This window comes from Parasteatoda tepidariorum, chromosome 10 (genome assembly GCF_982258835.1).
Source record: "Parasteatoda tepidariorum strain Cologne lab strain chromosome 10, Ptep-v5.0, whole genome shotgun sequence".
Lineage (NCBI taxonomy): Eukaryota > Metazoa > Arthropoda > Arachnida > Araneae > Theridiidae > Parasteatoda > Parasteatoda tepidariorum.
The window spans coordinates 33197089-33219855 of NC_141764.1; the positions used below are offsets into that span (position 1 = coordinate 33197089).

General features: G+C 27.3%; 3 protein-coding genes across 6 annotated transcripts; 2 read left to right on the plus strand and 1 right to left on the minus strand.

Moving 5' to 3' along the window:
• Positions 1 to 8: 8 nt before the first annotated feature.
• LOC107442784 (decapping and exoribonuclease protein) lies at positions 9 to 15525 on the plus strand. 2 transcript variants are annotated; one of them, XM_016056426.4, is made up of 7 exons: positions 9 to 732; positions 2793 to 3022; positions 6350 to 6575; positions 7612 to 7747; positions 7833 to 7918; positions 8772 to 8890; positions 10516 to 10755. In XM_016056426.4, the coding sequence occupies exons 1-6, from the start codon at positions 434 to 436 to the stop codon at positions 8884 to 8886; spliced, it is 1092 nt and encodes a 363-aa protein (XP_015911912.1). In that variant the 5' UTR covers positions 9 to 433; the 3' UTR covers positions 8887 to 8890; positions 10516 to 10755. The 2 variants fall into 2 exon arrangements, with proteins under 2 accessions (XP_015911912.1, XP_071040614.1); XM_071184513.2 differs by lacking the exon at positions 10516 to 10755 and adding an exon at positions 15443 to 15525 and having other exon boundaries at positions 56 to 732.
• Positions 10434 to 20036, minus strand: Pdrg1 (Pdrg1 prefoldin-like subunit). Of its 3 annotated transcripts, none has more exons than XM_016056430.5 (4): positions 19565 to 20036; positions 17983 to 18120; positions 12508 to 12620; positions 10434 to 10899 (listed from the first exon to the last, which is right to left on the minus strand). In XM_016056430.5, the coding sequence occupies exons 2-4, from the start codon at positions 18111 to 18113 to the stop codon at positions 10733 to 10735; spliced, it is 411 nt and encodes a 136-aa protein (XP_015911916.2). In that variant the 5' UTR covers positions 18114 to 18120; positions 19565 to 20036; the 3' UTR covers positions 10434 to 10732. The 3 variants fall into 3 exon arrangements, with proteins under 3 accessions (XP_015911916.2, XP_015911914.2, XP_015911915.2); XM_016056428.4 differs by having other exon boundaries at positions 19403 to 19637; XM_016056429.5 differs by having other exon boundaries at positions 19363 to 19637.
• On the plus strand, positions 19638 to 21502 carry LOC107442786 (G patch domain and ankyrin repeat-containing protein 1 homolog). Its single transcript, XM_016056431.4, has one exon. The coding sequence runs from the start codon at positions 20068 to 20070 to the stop codon at positions 21091 to 21093; it is 1026 nt and encodes a 341-aa protein (XP_015911917.1). The 5' UTR covers positions 19638 to 20067; the 3' UTR covers positions 21094 to 21502.
• Positions 21503 to 22767: the final 1265 nt, after the last annotated feature.

Consider the following 22767-nt stretch of genomic DNA (forward strand, 5'->3'; position numbering starts at 1 on the left):
TGTAAGTTATAAGCAACAATGCAATACCAAATTATGATGAGGAGATGAAGTTCTGCTAGCAACAATCCATGGAGTCACAACAGCACAAACAATTGAAATGTTAAATATCTGCTGTTTAAATCAGAGGCTATAATATTAATTTTCTTAGCTCGGTCTTAAAAATTTCCAATGTAATGTGAATCTTTATTGAATTTTTAATTAAATAAGTCGCGAGATAAGAGTAAGGCCATGCAACTTCTTTTGGAAACTGATTTCCAATTTTTTAAAAAAATATAATAACCTATATTTTTAGTTCTACTTTTTCTGCAATATGCATTTTTTTAATGATGAATTTATATTCCTATCAAAATGTTTAAAGTACTATTTATTAAATTGTGATTTTATTTTGAGAGATCATATTTAAATGCCACAAGTTACATTTTAATGCAGTAAAATGACTACTATTAACTTTTCTAAATTAAATTCTAACGAGATTAATCAAGATGAAACTTTCGATCCATGTTCTAAGCTTTATATCTCTCTCATTGGTAAACCAATTGAAATAGGCCATTTTTCAATTGATTCAAATAAAAGAATGCATTTTGATAAAAGACAAATGAAGTATCTACTTTCTGATTTAAAAATTGGAGAACTCGATTTAAATGCGGATTATTCTCCTGGTTTACTCCAGCAATATGTCACAATAGAAAAGCTACATACACTATTGAAATGGATATTACATTTCAAAGTTAAGTGAGTAAATTAATGTTTTGTTCAGGTTAAAATTTTCTAAATATTATTTGTATTTTCAATATTTTAGTGGTACATATTATTTAATGATTTTGTTAGTGTTTAATAAAATATTATGTTTGATTTCAAAGTTTTGTTCAGGTTTCTAACAATTGATTGAGGAGATTTCCGCATTAGTGCCTGCACCTAAAAAAGTTTCCAAATTTTGGCAATAACCAGGCAGAGGCATACAAGAAACTAAAAAGGAACATCACAGAAAGGAACCAACTCTAAAGATTTAACTTGTAGCCACTTTAGTCAAACCAAGATATATATTAATTTTTGCATATAGCAAAACTTTTAAATGCCTTGGCAATATTTACTGCCGTGAACAGGTACTGGTGCAGAAATAGTCTCAATTAGGTTGTTTTTAATACTTTCAATGTGATTAACATAGTGTATTCTGAGCTGACAATGTGTATTTTCTATTTCTGATAAGTTTTTTCAAATTCTTGTTGCTCTCTTTACTGTCTTCAAATAATTCATCTAATAATGTATCAGCAAGTTTTTCCCTTTATCTAAATCTGATCACCCAGACCAGCGATTGATGCAGAGGGATCATATGCTTACTTGGTTTTTAATTTTCAGCTTTGTGTTTTGATCTGTAATATTGTCACAAAATAGGATATTTCTTCATAATTATGAAAATTTTATATTCTTTGTATTATATTTTTTCCTTCAAATCCATTTTATTAATTTTTTGTTTAAAAATATCTAATAGAGACATGTAAACGGATCTGTAAAAAGGTGTTCAGACTAGCAATGTCTTGCGAAGCCAGTGTTATCGACAATGTCAACCTTCATCTATTAAAAGGTACCCCAAGATAAAATTGAGTTAACTTGTCTTATATACTAGTGAATTGTATTCTTGTAGTGGAAGTTACACTACATTACTCCACCACCAGAATTTTATATCACTAGTTAATTCATTGCCGTTATGCAAAAGACCTAGAGAGCTGCTTTAAGTTCACCAGATTTAGAGCTCTCTTGGTAAGAGCTGTATTAAGTTCGCGGTTGTGTAGGTGGTTGCTTCTGTGTTGTTATTAGGAGTCGAGTGTGTAAAAGCTTGATTGGTGTGTGATCGAGACTGAGTAGTAACAGCGCGAGGAAGACAGTGTTGCAGTCACAAATATCAAGTCAACTGCTCAATGTGGAGCATCTATTAAAGTAGATGTGTTCAAACTAAAGTGGGCATGTCTGTTGAGGTAAGCGTGTTCAGATCACGTCCGTAGTTTACCAATGTTGAGGCTAGAATACAGACGATGTCAACCTTCATCTATCAAAAGGTACCTCAAGATAGAATCGAGTTGACACGTCTTATGTACTAGTGAATTGTAATTGTATTATTCTAGTGGAAGTTACATTACAATCTTTTATTTACTGGTCTGCGGACAAGTTATTACATTTTCCTAATTTTTACCTTTGCTTTCATGATAAAAATCAAGCTGAACCATTGCAATTTTAAATGTTTAATTCTTTTAATAACATTATAAACTTTTGCTTGCTGCCTTATCCATGTTACTCACTTTTGTTTTTTGTGATATCAAATAAGGATGTTTCCATATTCTTTGTGTTGTTCTTTGTATAAATTTTCTCCCGAAGTAAGTAAGTAAGGGATACTTTTCTCTTTAGATAGAGCAGCAAATTACATTTTAGTAAGATGTTATTTTTACAAAGGGAATTTCAACCATTTTTGATTTTTGTTCTAATTTTATGTATTCCAAAATATATTAAAACAATGACTATATTAAAAATGAGCAACAAAATTATAATGAACAACAAAACCGGCTTTTAGGGATGAAAATATTCTTAACAACGAGTTTCGATTTTTAAAGTGTTATAAAATTGTTTGATTTTTTTAATATCTAAAGTTATATGCATTTGAAATCCCCAAATGTTAATCCCAAAATGGCAGTATTGTCTTGCAACAAAAAGCATATTCTCTTGTGTAAAGATATATATTTTTGTTCAATAAATTCATTAACTGATAAATAAAAATTTTATATTTTTCGTTATAATTTTAGGCTGAATGTAGATTTTGTTACAGTACGTGGAACTTTGTCCAGAATTATGTGTACTCCTTACTCAAGTAAAACATACCGGAATAACTGGGATATATGTGCAACAAAATTGAATGGAATTATCTATCTTACTGCTGTTGACACAGACAAAGAAATAGCTCGTATAGATGAATTTCCACAGCTGGTACGATATATGTCTTGGGGATACAAATTTGAGCAATATTTAACAACTGGTAAATTATAATACCATTTTATTCATATCTAAAAATGCATTCAAATCTGATACTTAGATTTTTCATAAAATCTTAAGGTAAAATTCTCTTTACATAGAGATATACAAAAGAGTTCCCATACCATAAGAAAATGCTATTTCAGTCTACACTCTTTAGAACGACCCAACATTTCAGCCTTCCTTTCATTATAATGTCCCGGCTGAAGTTCTGTTTGCTATTCCCAGTGTTCTCTCCAAGCGTTTTTTGAAGGGCTCTTTGATCCCAAAAAATGCGCCTTTTTTGTAAAAGTAAGATGCCATCCCTTAAAAACACTGCCTTTTTATTCCGATTAATTGTTTTTAAATAATAATTACACTCTGGTAAAATTATCTGTGTTTATAGGATTAATTCTGATTACCACTACAAACATTTAGTTTGTTAGGATTATTCTCAACTAGTTAAATTATTATAAGTTTTTTTTTCAGGTAAGGAATATTAATTAGTTTTTTTAAGTGATTTTAAAACTTTTTTTTTTAAATGCATCATTAAATGTAGATTTTTTTCATAATTTTCTATTTAAATTATAGAAAAAAAACTTTAAAGTTGTTTATCAATTAATCATTTTTTGCAAGTTTACTTTTTAAAAAAATAAATAAATATGCACAGAGATTATTTTTATTAGCTACAAATTTTTCTATTATTTTGATTGTGAAAGAGAATTACCAATTGAAATATATTCATAAAATATTATGAGAAGGTAATCTAAAAATTGTTAATCATAAAATTCAATCATTATATTACACATTTTGATAAATATTTATGATAAGTGAGTGCCCTTTCAAAACTCAAAATACCCTGCTCATTTTTATTCCTAGGGAGAACTCTGTATTCCATAGGCATAATGTTCTTTTAAAGTCCATTAGAATGTCGCCTCTGAACTGTTATTCCAATATAAGGAACAAAATTTAGTCATTTCATTTAAAAATTATTTAAACTATTATTTCCTTTAATATTACCACACAATAAATAATTAAACACCATGGATCCCTTTGGAATGATGCATAACCCCTTAAATTCTTATCCTAAGTCCTAGGTGGTCATAATTTATGGTCATCAAAGTATGTAATCAAAGGATATAATAAATTTATGAATCACACTTTTCTTGTTTGAAAATTGTATTAACTTCTTATGGGAAATGGCATTCTCCTTCTGCGGATTATTTTCTGGTTGAAACATGTGTCTTCCCAATTATCTTGACATATGTTATTTCTAAAAAATGACTGCCTGTTAGTTACCAAATTCTTATGAAAGTTAAGTATTGTTTTGATTAAAATTGGTCTAGTATTATATTAGTTGCGAGTTAATATTTATGGTATTTTTGTACACTCACATTATGTCTGTTTTCATCCGGACCAAAAGGGTCGTTATATTGAGCATCGACTGTATTATTATTTTTTATGTTATTTCTTTCATTATAAAGGTCTGTTTAATTTCATATTTTATTTCCTTCTGAAATAGAGAAAAATTATTATGGTTAGCAAATGAAACTTATTGTTTGTTAATTTAAAATTTTTGATAAATATTCTAGTAATTTTTTTATTCAAATGCTGTTGTTGTTGTAAAGGTCTGGTTTCTTAGGACAAGCGCCCTTTTTTGTTAGCTCAGCGTGAGCAGTCGGTCCAACGCAGACATTATCTCTCATTGCGCATGCGTTATTAACGTAAACAAATATTTATTTTGAATTTGTATTGGTTTTGTTATTGTCGACCAGTGTTTTAGAGAACAAATAATGACTTTGTTCAAGAAAAAACACATTATGGCTGAGCTAAATGAAGAGTGCTATGTTTAATGAAGAAGCTATGCTTAATGTCAAAATCAAAATCTTGGCTGATTTCAATGTGCTGTTGGATGTTGTCCGCCATTGCTTCTGTGGTTAACGTCACGTTGTAATCCAACTGCAGTTGAGTTTGACGGCAATTGTAGTTCAAGATGAGCGTTCGATGACGTATACTATCAAACTCACAAATGGACCAATCAGAGGTTAGCGCTGATTTCCAGCTGACGGCGTCCTGTCCTAAGAAACCAGGCCTTTAATTTACGTTGCACTAGAGCTGCACAATGGGCTATTGGCGACGGTCTGGGAAATATCCCGGAGGATGATCCGAAGACATGCCATCACAATTTTGATCCTCTACGGAGGGGATGGCACCCCCGCTTCGGTAGCCCGACGACAATACGATAGCACAGTTTAACGAGGACCAATACGATTCAAATAATGAAGTGTTAAGAAAGAAATTTTCTGTTAATACTAATTTAATATGTCATTATGTGACACAGCCAATGATAGTTAGCAAATGAAACGTATTGTTTGTTAATTTAAAATTTTCAATAAATACTCTAATATTTTTTTTACTCAAATAATGAAGTGTAAAGAAAGAAATTTTCTGTTAATAATAACTTAATAGTATGCATTATTATATATTTTTTATTATTACATATGGATTTTTGATTATTATCCTAGGATATAATGCAAAGTTGTATGGCATTTCAAAGTTGATAAGACTAAAGTAAGACTAACATTATTGCTTTGCACAGTTTTAGTTAATTTCAAAAATGTAAGAAATATTTATTTAAATTTTCTCCGATGCAATGAAATTTATTTGAAAAGAAAAAAAATTCAAAATATCAAAACAATCATAGTAGAAATAAAGTAAATGAACTACTTTTAAATCTCTATACTTATGTCAGTGACTGCAAAATTGAATTTATTTTGTGATAAGAAAGCTAAAGAAAGGATAATATACCTAAAAGAAGGGGAAAAATCATATTTAACTTGCAAATATATAAAATTCAAATAATAATGAGTTCTAAATTTTGAAAAAATTAAGTTTTCAGTCAGGAAGTTGGACATGGTTACCAAAATACGTATACAGAAAAGGTTAAAGGGTCAAGTACTGATATGAAAGAATATCTTCTATATTAAGATTAAAGAAAAGTAATTTTTTTCTTAATTTTTTTTAATGATATTTATTCTGTTGCCAGTTCCAACCTCAAGAAGGAGTAGGTTAAAGCCTTTAGGTGATAAATAGAAAAAACTTGTATAAAATGTTTTGATAAATGTTTTTCTCAGCTGTATGCATACTATATAAAGCATAACATAAAAGGTAAAACCATACCCATATGTTAAAGAAATTCCAAATTATATAAGTATAGAGAAATCATTGAAATCAAATATAATGTAGAAAGTTTTTTGTTACTAACATTTCATATTTTTAATGGTGACATAGACTATGCATGCATTTGTATTAAATTATTACTATTAATTATAGTATATTGTTTTATTTTCAGCTCAAGTCGATGGTGAGGTTGACTTAACTTCTAGAAACAATCATGAGGAATATTGCATTGTTTTGAAAAATAAGTTTAATGATTTTTCTTTACTATACCAAGCAGAAATTGATGCAGTTATACCTCATCAATTTTCTCAGACTGGGTCAGGTGATACTTCATGCTATATTGAACTGAAGACCTCCCAAATTTTAAAAAGAACCACTGATGTTTTTAATTTTTGCAGGTATCAATTTCTGTAACAAAATTTATGAAGTGTTCAATGAAAGAATTCTTTGAAAGATTTAAAAATGTAAAGATAACTTAAAAATTAATAGTTAACAAGATTGTTCAGATTGTATTAATGTCCTGGTATAATTAATATTATTTTTGTGTATCTTTCCCATTGTAATGTGTTGCAGTGATTCCTATAGACATTTTTCTCTATAATTAGTATTAAGCACTGATATACAAAATGATAAGCAGAAATTACTTGTTGTCTATTTTGGTAATATGTGCAAAGTAATTTGCTTGTTTCTTAAAAAAAATTACAACTTAATTACAAAACTGTACAAAGATTTGAGCATTTAGGGCAGCATATCGTCAATGCCTGGGAACTGCAAGATGTTCCTGTAAAGTGCTTGCTGAATTTTATTTCAGCCATAGGGCTTTCATGCTAATCATGATTTTAGGGTTTGGGTACTATAGACCTCTGGTCGATGTGCCCTGCTCGTCAGAGCTGCCCAACCTCTAAGTCTACAAAACTGTAGCAAAATATTGGAAGAATTTTAAAAGTTTATAAAACGTATGGAATTTTTTATCGAAGGGAAGAAAAACTAGTGTAAATTTATCAATGCAATTTAAATATAGCTTTATGTATGCGAACTTTTGGAAAAAAATAAATATCGAAAAAATATCTTATATTTTAATTTCCATCCTTAAATTAAAATATTTTATTGTTTTATCATAAAAATAAACCTTTAAAACAGCACTTTTAACATTTAATTTTTTTTTAAATTTTCAGTTTTTTTCTTTTTAAGACAATATTCAACTTATAAAATGTAAAATATTAATAATTCAATGGTTTGCTTTGTTATATTCCTTTGTCCTCAATAAGCTTTAAGTTTAATTATCGGTCGATGTGTATATAGAATTGTTTAAATTGGGGTTGAATCTTTCATATATTTTCTCAAACAAGTTTTATACTCACTTATTAACTCCATAAATATTGTAATTGAATATAAAGTAATTAGAGTGTATTTTTAATGAATGTTTATTTTCAGTGGTAAATTAAATACATGGTGGGCGCAGTCCTATTTAACTGGTATAACTGAGATCATATGTGGCAGAAGAAATGAGAATGGTATTGTTAAGTATTTAGACTTCTACAAAATTAGTGATATCCAAGACATGGCTTACGTAAATAAAATTTCATTGTCAAATTTTATTATAATGAATTTTTTGCTGCAACACACTTTAATTATAAAATATTTTATTTTCACAGGGGCTATGGTCGCCAGAAGTATGCCTAAATTTCTGTGATAAATTTTTGAAACTAGTCAAACGAACAGCAACTGAAGATAATCCTAAGTAATTTGAATTAATTTATTAAAATATTATACTACTGCTACTTCAGGAAATACTTAATTTTTCAAGCTTTATAGTCAGATAGTTTTTTTTATTTATTTTTATTGTATATGTAGGTACAGGCGCAGGGAAAAATTAGGAAACTTTACTACTGGCCAGTTGTAGCATTTTTAATAGTGGACCCGTTTTCTCGAATTGCAAATTTTAAATGATTAAAAAAAAAAAAACTTAATATTAATAATGTCAGGTAGCATTATCAAGATAAATAGATTAAGATTATAGCAAGCCTTTGAAGCATTTATCATAACGTGGTAAACATTATAAGGTAATTTCTAAAATGAAGAAAAATTTTGAGATACAAGTGTGAAATAAAGTAATTTTCAGATATTTATAATAATTCTATATTTGTTTAAAAAAATGCTCATTTTCAATGAAATAAGTGGTAATTGGCAGACAATTTTTAATAACTATTTGTTATATTTAATTCCTCCTTAAATGAAAGGTTTTCTTAATTTTTTGCATACATTTTGATAGCCTTATATCGTAAAAAGTCAATCAAATTGTTTAAATATGAAATTCAAAATAAAAAGATATTACATATTTACTTTTATTAAAAAGATATCACATATTTTACTTTTACATATTCAATAAAAAGCTTTATTGTATTAAATCAGCTTTCAAAATTAAAAATTTTGCAATTTTATATAAATTTTTTTCAGATTGGACAATTATTATAATAATTTTTTTTAATATACAAAACTGGACAGAAGTATACTGCATACTTTTAAATATTACCAGATAATTTTAAAACTCGTAAATTAGTTTTCATATTATACAATAGAAAATATTTTTGCAGCATCGTCTACAAATTTTCCTATACCGGTGATGGAATAGTTCATATAGAAAAATTAGCAAATCCAGAAGACAAATACAAGGTTTTACCTGGCTGGTACAAGACTGCTATGGAGTAAATTGGTATGTTTATAGAATATTTAAAAATCACTTGTTGATTTAACACTTATTTATTTTTTAATTCCTTATTTCTGTAGTAACAGACATTATAGCTAAGTATCGTTTATAAAATTGAACTAAGCATAGGGTTGCTTGAACTAAGCTTTGTGTTAAAATTCAGACTTTCCTTATCAACAATTATATTATTATATCTTTTATCCAGTTGAACTAAGTGCATGGTTGAAAAAGTTTTTACTTTTCTGACTTAAAATGCAGTTCCGTTTTTTTTAAAAATAAAACAAATTAAATTTAAAGTAGTTTATGGTAATGTTTTAGATCTGATATAGTTCTCAAAAGCTTTATCACTAAGACCAAAAGAAGTTGAAACATTATGAGTCATATAATGTTGGGACAAATCTTTTGATCGATACATTTTTGCTTTCAGCTCAGTGTATTACTTAATCCAATCAAAGTATAAAATTGATTTAAGCAACTTTTAAGAAAAAAAACATTTCAAATATCAAGTCAAACTGGGAAAGTGCTATAAGCAGCTAACACCGAATTTTTCTTATGTAAACAATTTAAATAAAAAGTTAGAAACTAAAAACGAAATTCTAAAGATACAAGGAGTGATCAAATGAAAAGGTACAAAACGACATAAAAACGTAACAGTTAAATATTTTCATATTCCGCCATGGGAGAACGTAGCGAGCCATCTCGGGATGTGATTGGAGTCTCTGACTGGGAAAGCACCATGCGCAGGTGCCCGCAGAGGCTCTTATCAAAAGCGGCGTCCAAATGATGCGGCAGTCCGTATGAGGACAGGATGGCGTTCGCGTTGCAAAATTCGACGATTGAGGAGCAGCGAGGTGTTATCCGATTTCCTCGAGCACAGAAAAATCATTAACTCCGATGTGTACTGTGAGACACTCTGACGCCTACGCAGGTCCATCAAGAATCAAATATTGAAATAAAGATGAAAATTCAATGATACACAAAACACAAGTCTAAATTACCCTGAGAAAATACAAGGACATGTTTACATATAAGAAATATAAATAAAGTTACAGTTAGAATAACCAAATCAATTTTGATTTGGTGATGAAACACTGTTTTTCATAACATAAATATCTTTAGAGTTTCGTTTTTGGTTTCTAACTTTATATTTAAATTGTATTGCTTAATGTAATTCTGCTAGAATGGTTTATCTTTAAAATTTCCCTAATTTAGTAAAATTTATCGAAAAATTGGAAATAAATTAACTTTTTATCTATTCTACATAGAATAAGCTTTATTTTTATATGTATTATAAGTTCAAAGCCCTCAGGAAGGTTTGATGTTTTAAGCTAGATCATACAAAGTTTAGATTGCATGTTCTTATTTCTTGCTCAAATATTTAATAGATTTTCGCTATTTATAATTCAAAGGGATTTTTCAAAGTTATTTTTTATTGATTAATGTCATTGTAGTGTTTGTTATTAATCATTCAAGAAAATAATACATCAGCAATTAGAAAAATTTATCAGAGATTATAAACCTTCTGGAAAAGAAAAATATGAATAATGATGAATTAAAAAGTTTATTTTATGAAATTACAATAAAAAGTATTGTTACTTTTGTTCATATTTATAATATCCATTATTTTGCAGGTTTACAGTATATAAATGAACAAAATTTATTACAGGATAAATAAGCAAGAAAGTTATTGGAATGATATCATGATATTAATCAAGTCACATTGAATTCAATCATTTTTTATGTTAATGTTTTAAATTTATATGACTTCAAAGTTACAGTTCTTTTGCTGTTACAATTCTTTTATATTTTTCTAACTAAAATGACTTATAAAAAAAAAAGTTGTATATTTTAATAAACTGTTGGTAAAAGGCTTTGCATTGCTGTCACTTCATCTTTGTTTAGAGGCTTCAAATTAAACTTTGATGGAGGCTTTCCTTCTAGGTTTCTCATATTTTCAACTTTAGGTTTTAGATTGTCTCGAATTTTGTTAATTTCTTCATTGATCACAGTTTCATCTGAAACAAGTTACAGATTGTTATTTTAATTTAACAAGAATATATCTAAAGTATATTTAGTCACTTTTAGTAAGTTAGAAAGTCCATAGAATTTCACTGCAATTTACTTAGACTTAATATTTTCTGCAAATTAAACATAAAGGTTACAAAAGTTATCTTTAGCTCCACACTAAATAATACTTTTTCTCCCAACAATATCTTAACATATGAAAAGCTTATGTAATGTAGTGATAAGCCACATTTTTTTTTTAAACTAAAAATTTTTACATGAAATCGTTTCTTAGTATTTTCCCAGATAAATACCTTACAAGTTTAGAAATTTTTTCCCATATAAGACAAAAATAAGCAGAAATATCTTAATATCTACATGAAAGTCTTGGTGTTCCTTTACCAAAATGCTTCCCTGAACAATTTGAAAATGTGGCTTATAATTATATTGCCCTAAGCCTTTTATATACAATGGTAATATATTGTTGCCAAATTACAATGGCATACCTGCCAAAACCCATTTTTTAAAATACTGAAGATTTACAACAAAATTGCTGATGAAATTACTTTAATTGCAGAAGATTTTATGAACAATCAATTTTTCAAGTTATCAATTGTGCAGTTATTGAAATATAGTTTTAACACAACTCAAATAAATCTAAAAAATAAGAAAATATGATCCATTTTTTTGTATTATTTAGATACTTAAAATTTTATATTTTGAATTAATTAATGACCTAGAATACTGACCAGGCTGAGGGACTACAAAATTAAACGGCACTACTGCCTGAGAAAAACAGAAATTAATTATTTTCTAAAAATTCTTATGTACATTTTTAAAATATAGATTTGAGTGTCAAAGCAGAAAGGCAGAAAATGGGATATAAATGCAAAAAGCTTCTGTAGAATGTAGAAGAGTTAGCAACTATGCAATGAGCAATTTTTTTTCCATTCAATTAATAAAAGTTTTCATTAGGGGATGCTAATTATTGGCTAAATATATCATAAATTTCAGAGAAATAATCCTTTAAGTAAAAATTATTTCTCTTGAAACAATTCAATTTTGCAGTGATAAAATTTTTTTCCTCCTATACAGAATTTGGTTTTAATAAAATTCTAAGGAAAGCTTAACTTCTAATAGTTAAAAATTTCAAAGGATAACCAAAACACTGTGTTAGATTTAAGATTTCTAAGATAACATTCAAGCTTTTAGAGGGATCATTGTTAGAATATACAGAGTGAAGTGGTCCAGTTTTGTTAAAAGTTATCATTGATTACATGAACTTTTTAATTAAATTTTTGAACAATGGAATAAATGACTTGACATTGTATTAAAAAACAATGTAAATTTTAACTAAGTTGCAATAAAAATATAAAAAGTATAGATATTAAAAGTAGGAATTGAATATTAAAGTGTATAATTAATTGTTTAATCAAGACATAAATAAATCAAACATAAGATAAGTTAATTTCAGGATAAAGTTTTAAGAAATTTATAAAAAAACTTTTCAAATAATATCTAGGCTTAATATACAAGTAGAATGAATCACATAATGTGATTGGTTTACAGAATAGTCAAAAACCTTAATACCAAACAATTTTGTAACTGCATATATATACCTTTTTCTACAATTGTTAGAGCTTTTGGAGTAGGACATTTTATAAACATATTTCCAAAACACAGCCATGTTTTTGATGTAGGTTTTTCTTTTTTCAGTTCAGCTTGCAGAGCTCTAAAAATAGAATTAAGTAATGAGAAAATTGTGTAAATTTGAAATAATGACTAAATAGATGTTGTTATAAATTATTTTTATTTCTATTATATTTTTGCTTGTGAAATTATTTGTAACTGATGTAACTTTTATATCAAAACTACTCTACTCTTTGTAGTTACAAAATGTGTTTTTTTTTATTACTTCCAAATTTAGATTCTTAGTTTTGAAATGAACACTAAAATTAGTTTGTTTACATAAAGACGAAGAATAATGTACAGTGCGAAAAACGCCCTGAATAACTTCTAATCTAATAATGGGATTTTCATGTACTAGGACTAAAACTTAATGGTTTAATGGGGGTGACCTCTAACAGGCTAATTAATTTATACAGACAATATTTTAAGTTACGGAATCAGACTTAAATACATACTTTCTATGAACAAACATTAACTTTTTTTGTTGTTGATGGATTTGGATTTCTAACCCTCAACGTATAAGTGGTACCTGCAATCTGGAAAAATAAGGTCAGGAGGGCGGTCAAAATTTTGAACACCTTAAAGTTAATTTTACTTTTAACCTATTTTGTTATATCTAGAGTTAATAATCTAGTTTATAAAGTTTTTCACCAATATGAAATTTTTTTCCATGCAATTGCAAAATTTGTTGATGCAAAGTTCCCAATAGTTCTTGAAAAAATCAAGTTTCAATAGAAGTTGTATGTTTATTGTTGTATGTCAGGAACTATACAATGTTTTGTTTCTTGCCTTATAAAACTACATTCTTAACAATGATTATAAAAAAAATTGTATACCTATGAATTCACAATTTTTCGACTACTATGAAATAAAATAATAATAAATAATTATTAAAAATTATTTTTTTTACATAGAATTATCTTTGGATTAAAAAGTTTTATGATTATGTGCAAAATTTTTTCAAATAGCTTAAAAATTTCTCAAAATACAGTAAAGAATTAAGGTTCAAAACTTTCAATCACTCTCCCGACACAAACTATTGGGATCATATTTTTCAGATTGCGGCTACCCCACATATTCAGGGTCAGAGATCCAAATTCATCAAAATGTTCATTCAGAGTTCATTATGCAGGTGATATAATGAACTCTGAATGAACATCAAATATACAGGTAATAGTGAAAAATGTGTGGCACTAATTTTTTTTTATAGAAAATGAAATATTAAAATAGAATTTCAATATAATAAAAACTATTGAAACACTAAAATATCTTTTGTATATTGTTTAGCTTAAAATTAAAAAATATTAATTTTTAAACAATTGTTAAGTATGCCTTCAAATTTTTTAATTGAATTATGGTCAATCATATCAGTTTATTTTTCTAGAACAATGTAAAACAGAAGCAGTAAAAAAAAAAAAAGTTCAAATATCACTAACTTCAAATAGTTGATAAAAAAAACATTATTCATTGAAATATGAATTTAAATAATAGGTTCTAAAACATGAAAAAAAGCTTCAGTAACCAGACATGTGATTGCTGGTAGAAGAAATTATCTGAAAATTTTTCTCAATGTGTTAGTTTTCTTTCCTTAATTTTTTTCTCTTCTGCTTAGAAGGTATTTAAAAGACAGTTATTTTTATGGACAAAAGTAACATTTACAAAATTTAATAATAAGATTGAAACATGGATTTACGATAGTATTAAGTGCGTTGGAAAGTGATTACTGAAATACGAGATTTCCATGTCGTAATATCTGATTAATAGTTAATTCGATCCAATTGTAGCCCAATTGAAAAGCGAGCAAATATATCACATTGATTAAATAATTCTTCCCTTAGAAATTGGAATTTTCAACGAAATTACTACTCGTGAAAACTATAAATTTAAAAAAATGAGAAAAACACCATTTTTTTCTAGTAAATAATCTTTTAAATTCTTGCCACTTCAGAATTAATATTAACATTACCAATTTTATCCTTTTGTGTTTGCCTTAGTAGTTCATTAATTCCAGCCAAAGTCATTATGAACTTTTTTGTTCTCAAAGTTTATCTGAAATTTCGTTTTTCTCTAACAAATCTGCATAAAAAAGGCATTATTGTACGTCAATAAGAACTTAGAAAAAAATAAAGGGTGGAATAAATACCTCATTAATGTGATTTTGCATAAGTAGCAAAAATTGAATTTTAGATTAGTGGCGCTCTGAGAAATTTTTTTCTGAATATAAATTATTGGTTCGTCAAAGTCCGCGAATCAACAGTTTTGAGATTCGTGGAATTCCGCAAAGAATCTACATTCTTGGTATACCTAATTTGCATGATTGTGAACAGTGAAGCTTTATAAACAATTGGGAAGATTAACTTTTTTATAGATTAAAATATCAATCGGTGTTGTGCAAAGAACTAAACTAGTAGTGTTGTTACAAATTGTTGAAACTGCTGAAATTTATAAAAATATAATTCATTATCAATTTAAATGGCACCACTAGATCCACTTTTTAGTCTAGACTACACCTAATAATATCTATTCATTCCTACATAATGAATGAGAATTTCCTGGACAAGAAAAGATGTCACTGATTCTAAATTGTGGATAAAAAAAATTACAACCCACTTAATTGTTAGGTTAAAATTAACTTAAGTATCGTTAATTTAAATGAAGTTAAAATCTATATTATTTTTATTTCAGCTCTTGACTCCATTTTTCATTCTTTCAGGGAAATTAATCATATTAGTTTAATCCTAAACAAGAAAAAAAAGAAAGAAATTTTCTGAAAAAAAAAAGTTGGAAAAACATTGTTAATTTTTAATCCAGACTTAACAATGAATCAAATGTTTACTTATGCTGTATCTTTTTTCCTACTTATAGTTTGTCTAAAATAAGAACTCCTTCAGACATCCGTCTGGACCTGTGGCGGTGACCATGGTAGCAAGGTATGACTATTTCCAGTGGGGGTGCTGTATTGGAGTGGTTTCGGCTCGGGTCGGCGAGAGAAAGGGAATCTCTTTCTTCGTTCCTTTGTGTTGGTCCTAGAGAGAAGCTACCCTCCCTGAAATGCGCCATTCTTGTTTCCATAGCACCAGACAACCCCAGACTTAGTGGCGGGAGGAGTTCTTAGCTTAGACAGACTATAGATAAGCTTTATTAAGTTGCATCATAGCAACGAAAAGAACAATAAAAAAATTATATAACAATTTGGATTTAAAATTTAGGTGAATTGAATGTTAATATATAAAATACATATTTTTTTAAAAACTCGTTTTCTACAAAAACATTTAAAATTAGCAGCTTAATTGGTAAATTAAAACCTATGTAGCGATTCATATTCATGCAAGTTTAAAATTAATGTTTTGATTTGCTCATGCGGTTTATAATATCAAACTTTGATTTTTGTATTTATACATAATTTTAAAATAAGGCATTGGGATTCGCATTCACGCATTCTAAAAATTATGCATCATAATTCTTATTTATGCACTCTAAAAATTACGCATAATGATTCGTATTTACGCGATCTAAAAATTATGAATCTTGATTTGTATTTACGCGTTTTAAAAATTCTATATCCCAGTTTGTATTTCCTCATTTTCAAAATCGTATATCTAGTTTCAAATTCATGTGATTTCAAAATCCATAATTGTTATTCATATTCACGCAATTTTAAGATCAACTATCGCGATTCTTGTAAGAAGTAAATTTTTTTTAAAAATTAGTTACTATAAAGGTGTCTGTTTTTCTAACAACGATTATTAGTATATGTAAGTGTTACAACATCAGAGAAACTGGAAGGGAATATATTCAAAACTTACATTCTGTGCTTGCAAAGAAGAAAAAATAGAATTTGTCACAAGATGTTTGAAGATGGACTAACGACTAAATATAGCAAACATAAAAGATATAGCAAACAAAAGCAATCACTTAAAAAGGGATTTAATAAATTTTTTTTTTGGAAAAAGAGTTAATTAACTCACCATCAAAATTTTATTTATAATTGCTGTTATTTATGCTATAAAAGGCAAAATTCTTATCAAATAAAAAACAATTATCTAAACAGTTGCTGATTGTCATGTAATTTTTCAAACTAAAATAGCAATTTTTGTATGTTAAGGAGTTACTATATATTTCTACTCCACTGTTATTGATATGTTTCAAAGGGCTCTAGTTAGATTAGACTATATTATGAACATAATGATTCAGTCCATTGTTAAAAATTTTTTTTTCAATATAATTTAAAAAGTAATATTACTGATATATTTGCTATAAATCACATAACAGTATTTATTAAAAGAAATGAAATATTAATGTATATTCTCAGTAGTTTTAATTTGCTAAACCAGGTAGTTTCTCAAGTAATAATTGTCTCTTATGTGAACTGAGGAAAAATATAATTTCCAGCTTTATTTTTTCAATTGGTAATTTTTATTTTCACTAAATGTTAAGTAGCAATGTAATCATTTATGTAATAATAGATTAGTACACAATTGTATGTCAACACATTTATTACCTTAAACTGTCTGGAATTTATTATTAAAGGGTTGCGCTTGCGTAAAATTTACTAATGTGGAAATTCAGCTTTTTTGCCTTTTGGCTAATCTCATCCCTGAACTGTAAAATTGATATTTTTTTCTCAAATTTGTTTACCATATTAAGGTTTTGGACCATTAAATTTTCATTATTGGTGAGTGAACCCTAATTGTAATAATAATAAATAAATAACAATAATAAAAAATATAGTATTGTAAAAAATAAATAAGAATAAATTAAGACAAAAGTGAATAAATGTAGCAAAAAAAAAAAAAAAAAATCTCTGTTATATTTCCTGAAGAAGATATTTAGAAGATAAATGATTCTGCTAAATAAAAGAGTTAATAAAAGATAATTAAAATATGTTATTACAACAAATGCATACCAAAGGTATGCTGTTTTGGTTTTTTGATTATCAGTTTCATATTTTGGTCTGTTTTATTTTCACAAAATAGCAAATTGATGAATAATTGTGAACAATACCCATTCTTTATATTCTAATTTTACATTAATATTCTCTTAAACTTTTTTCTTTAATAGAAAAAAAAACAACAAAAAATGAATAGAGACATGTAAACAAACCACAGAAAAGTATATGGACTAGCAATATCTTTTAGTAGTTAATGGACAAGTGACTAAATATTTATAATTTCTAGCTCTGAAGACTATTATTCTGTTAATTCAAAATCTTGGTTTTTAAAAACTTATTTACAAAAAGGTTTAAATTTATCCAACAGTGCCCAAGTTAAATTTTTTAAAAAAAAAAAAAAAAAAAATTGTTACATGTTATGAAATCAACTCAAATTATGGAAAAAATTATACTGAATTAGTACACCAATAATAACTTTAATTTGAAAGTTCATAAATAAAATTTAGAAATATACCTCTTTGCTTCTCTTAGAGTATTGCTCCGCCTGTTAAGATTTACAATTTGTTCTTTGTCTATTAGTATGTCTTGTGCAGTTTCTTCGAGTTTAGACAAATAATCTAAACACTGTGCTGTATTTTGAGCCATTCTAGTGCTGTAAGATTGCATACATATTAAAATAAGAACAAAATTTAATAACTTCAATAAGGTAGTTATGATTATCTTAATGAAGAAAATATAGATTTTTGATTTAAAAGAAATTAAATAGAGATTTAATAGTAATTAAATACAGTCCAGATAATGTAAACAAGAGGAATTATATAAGCATACAGATTGAATACATAAAATACAGATTAGCACGTCTGTTCTGAATCACCAGATATAACACGACGAAATTCTTTCCCACAGATTATGTCAATAAAGCAGATTAAGTTATAGTTAGATGTATATTATCATCTAACTATATTTCTAGAAAATATTTCTCATGAAAACAACATATTAATAATTAACAAACTAATGTAAAATTTAAAATGGTTGCTAAAATAAGAAAATTTATCTTCATCGATTTTCACCTTTCAGTAACATAGCATAACCATCTGTACTTGGCTGGCAATGGACTGGTTAAATCCCTCCCCCTGAATTTAGTTTAAAAATCTCTGAGTAGTATAATAACCAATAAAACAGAATAAAGCAGAATTAAATTATTCATATGGCTTATTTTCTATTGCAATCCTTTTTTTCTGAATGATTACAATCACATCAGTAAAAATATAAGTAAAAAGTGGAACTAAGTAGTAAGTAAAAATATAAAGTAATACTTATCATTCAATTACAAATTTAAAGATTGATAATTTACTTAATACCTCCAAATTTTTAATAATTAGATTACTGTATGTAAACAATATGTTTCTTGAAGTTTTCACTGAAATAAGAAAATTGTTAGAATTAAAAACTTTAATTAAAGATGCTGCTGCTATTAGTTAAATGATGTCTTAGTTTGTGGAGAACTGCACAGAATTGCATAGGTATGCTTTAGAATATTCCGTTAATTTTCACACAAAAAGATTAAAGTCACTTATCTACCTTAGACCTCTTACATTTACAAGTAGGTATTTTCACAAAGCTAAAATTTATTAGAAAGATGGAGATGCAAATAAAAGGATTTAATAAACATGAATTATTTGTAACGTACAAAGCAAAAGAATATTAAATTCAAAATACTTTGGATTATCTACCTTAGAGCATTTTATAAAACCTCTTACATTTACAAGTAGGTATTTTCACACAGTTAAAATTGATTAGAAAGATGGAGATACAAATAAAAGGATTCAATAAACATGAATTATTTGCAAATAAAAATAACGTACAAAGCAAAAGAATATTAAATTCAAAATACTTTGGATTAACATTTCTTATAAAAAGAAAAGTAAAAGTACCGAATTCAGTATTTGACAAGAGATAAATTTTCAATGCACAGTGTTTCAAATTAAAGCAAATTTAAGAAGCTTTTAATTCAGTCAACTAAGTCAGGCGTGAAACTATCCACATCTAAGTACATATTTTTGTTCAATTGTAATGAAATTTTAAAAATGTATTACACATGAAAAATCTTTACAAAAAAAAATACTTCGTTCTTCGTTGTTTACTTTTGTTGATTGATTAAGAGAACTGCTTAAAAGTTTTGACGTAAATACTGAATTCGCTTATAGCTTTACATTATTTGAAATTAGAGCGTTATTTATTTTTAACTACTATAATTTCTTGACAAGCATTTCAACAAAGTGATTTAAATTTAAATATTTTTTGTTTTGTATTATTTGAAATATTGTTTTAGTTTTTTTAGATTTAATCATTGATCTTCAGCATCTCGGCTAACATAGCGTTGATGGAAGTTGGCTAATCAATCAATCAGAATTGACCAATATAAACAAATACAGACAATATAAGTGTTTATTATTTATAATTTAACCCTAAAGAATTATTACACTTTTTTGATGAAACATGTCAACGTATTGTGCATTTGTCTTGTGAAATATAAACAAGGGATTGTAAATTAAGGTAAATCTGATCCCAACAAAATTGAACCTAAAGAAATTTTGACATGGCTTCAACAAATTCCAGCAAATTTTCTGCTCGAGACTATTATACTTTGGAGTTCATACCTTTTGTAACTTCTTCTGGAGAACAAAGATTTGTCCCAGAAAACACCAAAAAACCTCAACGTACCATTAACAACTTAAGTGGTAAGGAAGCTAGCGATTTCTATAAAGACATCTTAGCAATCCCATCAACGTCGGAAGTTAAACACTCAACATTCTTACCAAAAGTTTGTAAGAAACTGCCATCGATTAAAAAGAGAAATAAATATCGTCCCAACGATATTTTTCGATATGCTCAAGAAGGAACTTTAGAAGTCATTAAGGAATGTATAAACAAAGACGATAAAAGTTTAATTAATAAACAAGACGTATATGGATGGACTCCATTGATGTGTGCAACCTGTGAAGGTCATTTAAATGTCGTTAAATATCTTTTACAATGTGGTGCAGATGTGAACGTAAAGTGTAAACAAGGTAAAACTGCTTTGGACATAGCTAGAGCCAAGCAGCATATTGACATACTTAATCTTTTTGAGTGTGGCTTGGAGCTAGAGCATAAAGAATGTATAAACGTAAAAGACGAAAAGGAAAAATATTGTAACGATTGTAAAATATTTTATACGGAATCCACATTTACTCATAACAAAAGCATTGCTCATTTATTTGCTTCAAGAAAGGCAGAGTCTACAACTTTTTATCATATACCAGAAAACAATAAAGGGTTTCAAATCATGATTAAAAAAGGTTGGAACCAAAATAAAGGTTTAGGTTCTAAAGAAGAAGGTAGGAAGTTTCCAATCAAAACTGTGTTGAAAAAAGATAGGAGCTGTATTGGTAAATATAAAGAAGTTGCACGTGTTACTCATTTTAATGCAAATGACTCTACAGCAGTTAAAAGGATTTGTGATCCTCCATCTGTAAAAATTGTTCGAGAAAGAACTCTAAAGAAGTGGCAGCTGGTAAAACTTGAAAGAAAAAATCGACAAAAAGAAATAGAATTTAGAAGACAGTTTATTGGTGATACATAAAAGCTAACTGTGATGCTAAGTTATTTAAATAATATAATTTGTTATAAAAGTGTGAGTTTTTAATAATAATTTTATTTCTGTAGAACATTGTTTTATCTATTTATTGTTTAAAACTAAAACTTGAATAGTTTATTGAAAAAATATAACTATAGACTTTTCCCAATTGGTCTTTGAAACCCTTGGTTGGTATGTAGAGTTAATGCCAGAACATGAAAAATGTTTAACCCCTTAACAATCGATTAATTTTCAAGAAAACGGTCATAAAAGTGCCTATTATGCCGAATACACGTATTCGATTATTGCTGACATCTAGTTTAAAATAAACTAACTATCTTCAATTACCTTAATATACTGGTATTGCCATCTGATGTGTAAAAGGAGAAATAAAATGTTTTCCGTGCAAAAGAAATGAATTAGTTTTATTCTTATTGGTGTGTTACTACTGAACACTCCAGTCCGAGAAATAGAGGGCGAAACCTCACCCCGGCATTTTCAGGGGAGCGAGAAGAAAGGGGTTAAATACCAATGCTAGATGCTTTTTATCTCTTGTAAAAGTTTTTAAAAAAGAACTTTTGAAAGAATATGTGCAGCATCCATTAACATTACTAATTTTATTTTTGAGGGCAGATTGTGAAGTTGATTGTAACTTGAATGTTAAGGTAACAAAATTTCTTAGAAACAAAATAAATGAAATATTTCTTATGAAAATATTACCTTTATGGAAAAATTATAATAGTCAATTTCATGGAACTATGTAATCCTCATTAATAGAATTAATGTCAATCGGCTAAAATATTTTTATAGGTTGGTTATCAGTATTTGTGATTTCATGAATTTAGCTAAATTTAGTATTTTAATTAATAAAAAAAATTATTTAGCTAATATGTTTTGAATTACCTAAAAAATGCAATAATAAAGCAAACATATTTTTTTCCCTTTAAACTACCAATTATTTCATTGTAGTTTGGTTTCTTAATTTTCTGAAATCATTCTCTGATATTTCCATAGTTGAAATATATTTGATTTTAGTATTTTGTAGCAACGATAATACATAATAATTTGTTCAAGCTTTTCAATCAGGAGAATGCCCATTAACTTCCTCATTTGTTTGATTCTATTATCAAGTCATGCTAACATATTTTATTGATAATAATTTTTTAAACTGTTTTTTATGTGCATCGATTTCATCCTTTTATTTGTCTATAAACTATGTAGTGTTTTGTAACAAAGTGAGCAAGTTTGTGTATGCATTTATCTTTTCTCACTGAATAAGAAAAAAGGAAAACGGATTTTTTGACAGGAAAAAAGATAGATAAAAGAATGTCTGTAGGCATCGCAAATATTCAATCATTTAAAAATAACATTATCAATATGTTTATAAATAAACTACATTGATATTTAGTTTTCTTAACTAAGATTTTAAAAACTCATGGATCAGTAATTCTGCTTATGTACTATAGCTTGTAAAATACACAAAAAAAATCACAGAGAAGATGCAAATAAAAGTTGCGACACATAATTCTTTAAGAAAAAAAAAACAACATAAAACAGCTTATTGGAAAATTGTGCTTGCAGAATTTAACCAAACTTGAAAAGAAAAAAAATTCTATATATATATTCCACCCTTTTTTTTTCATTAATTGCAATACATTAAATGTGATAGATAATAATGAG

Bases quoted from the DNA above. Each gene is read 5' to 3' on its own strand.
- LOC107442784 (XM_016056426.4), top strand. From the start codon at position 434: ATGACTACTATTAACTTTTCTAAATTAAATTCTAACGAGATTAATCAA. The intron at 3,023-6,349 runs GTAAATTATAAT...TTTTATTTTCAG, and splicing joins TGAGCAATATTTAACAACTG to CTCAAGTCGATGGTGAGGTT. The intron at 7,919-8,771 runs GTAATTTGAATT...ATATTTTTGCAG, and splicing joins GCAACTGAAGATAATCCTAA to CATCGTCTACAAATTTTCCT.
- Pdrg1 (XM_016056430.5), bottom strand. From the start codon at position 18,113: ATGGCTCAAAATACAGCACAGTGTTTAGATTATTTGTCTAAACTCGAA. The intron at 12,621-17,982 runs GTATATTTCTAA...TTCTATTTTTAG, and splicing joins ACTCTAAGAGAAGCAAAGAG to AGCTCTGCAAGCTGAACTGA. The intron at 10,900-12,507 runs GTATATATATGC...AACTTGTTTCAG, and splicing joins TCTAACAATTGTAGAAAAAG to ATGAAACTGTGATCAATGAA.
- LOC107442786 (XM_016056431.4), top strand. From the start codon at position 20,068: ATGGCTTCAACAAATTCCAGCAAATTTTCTGCTCGAGACTATTATACT.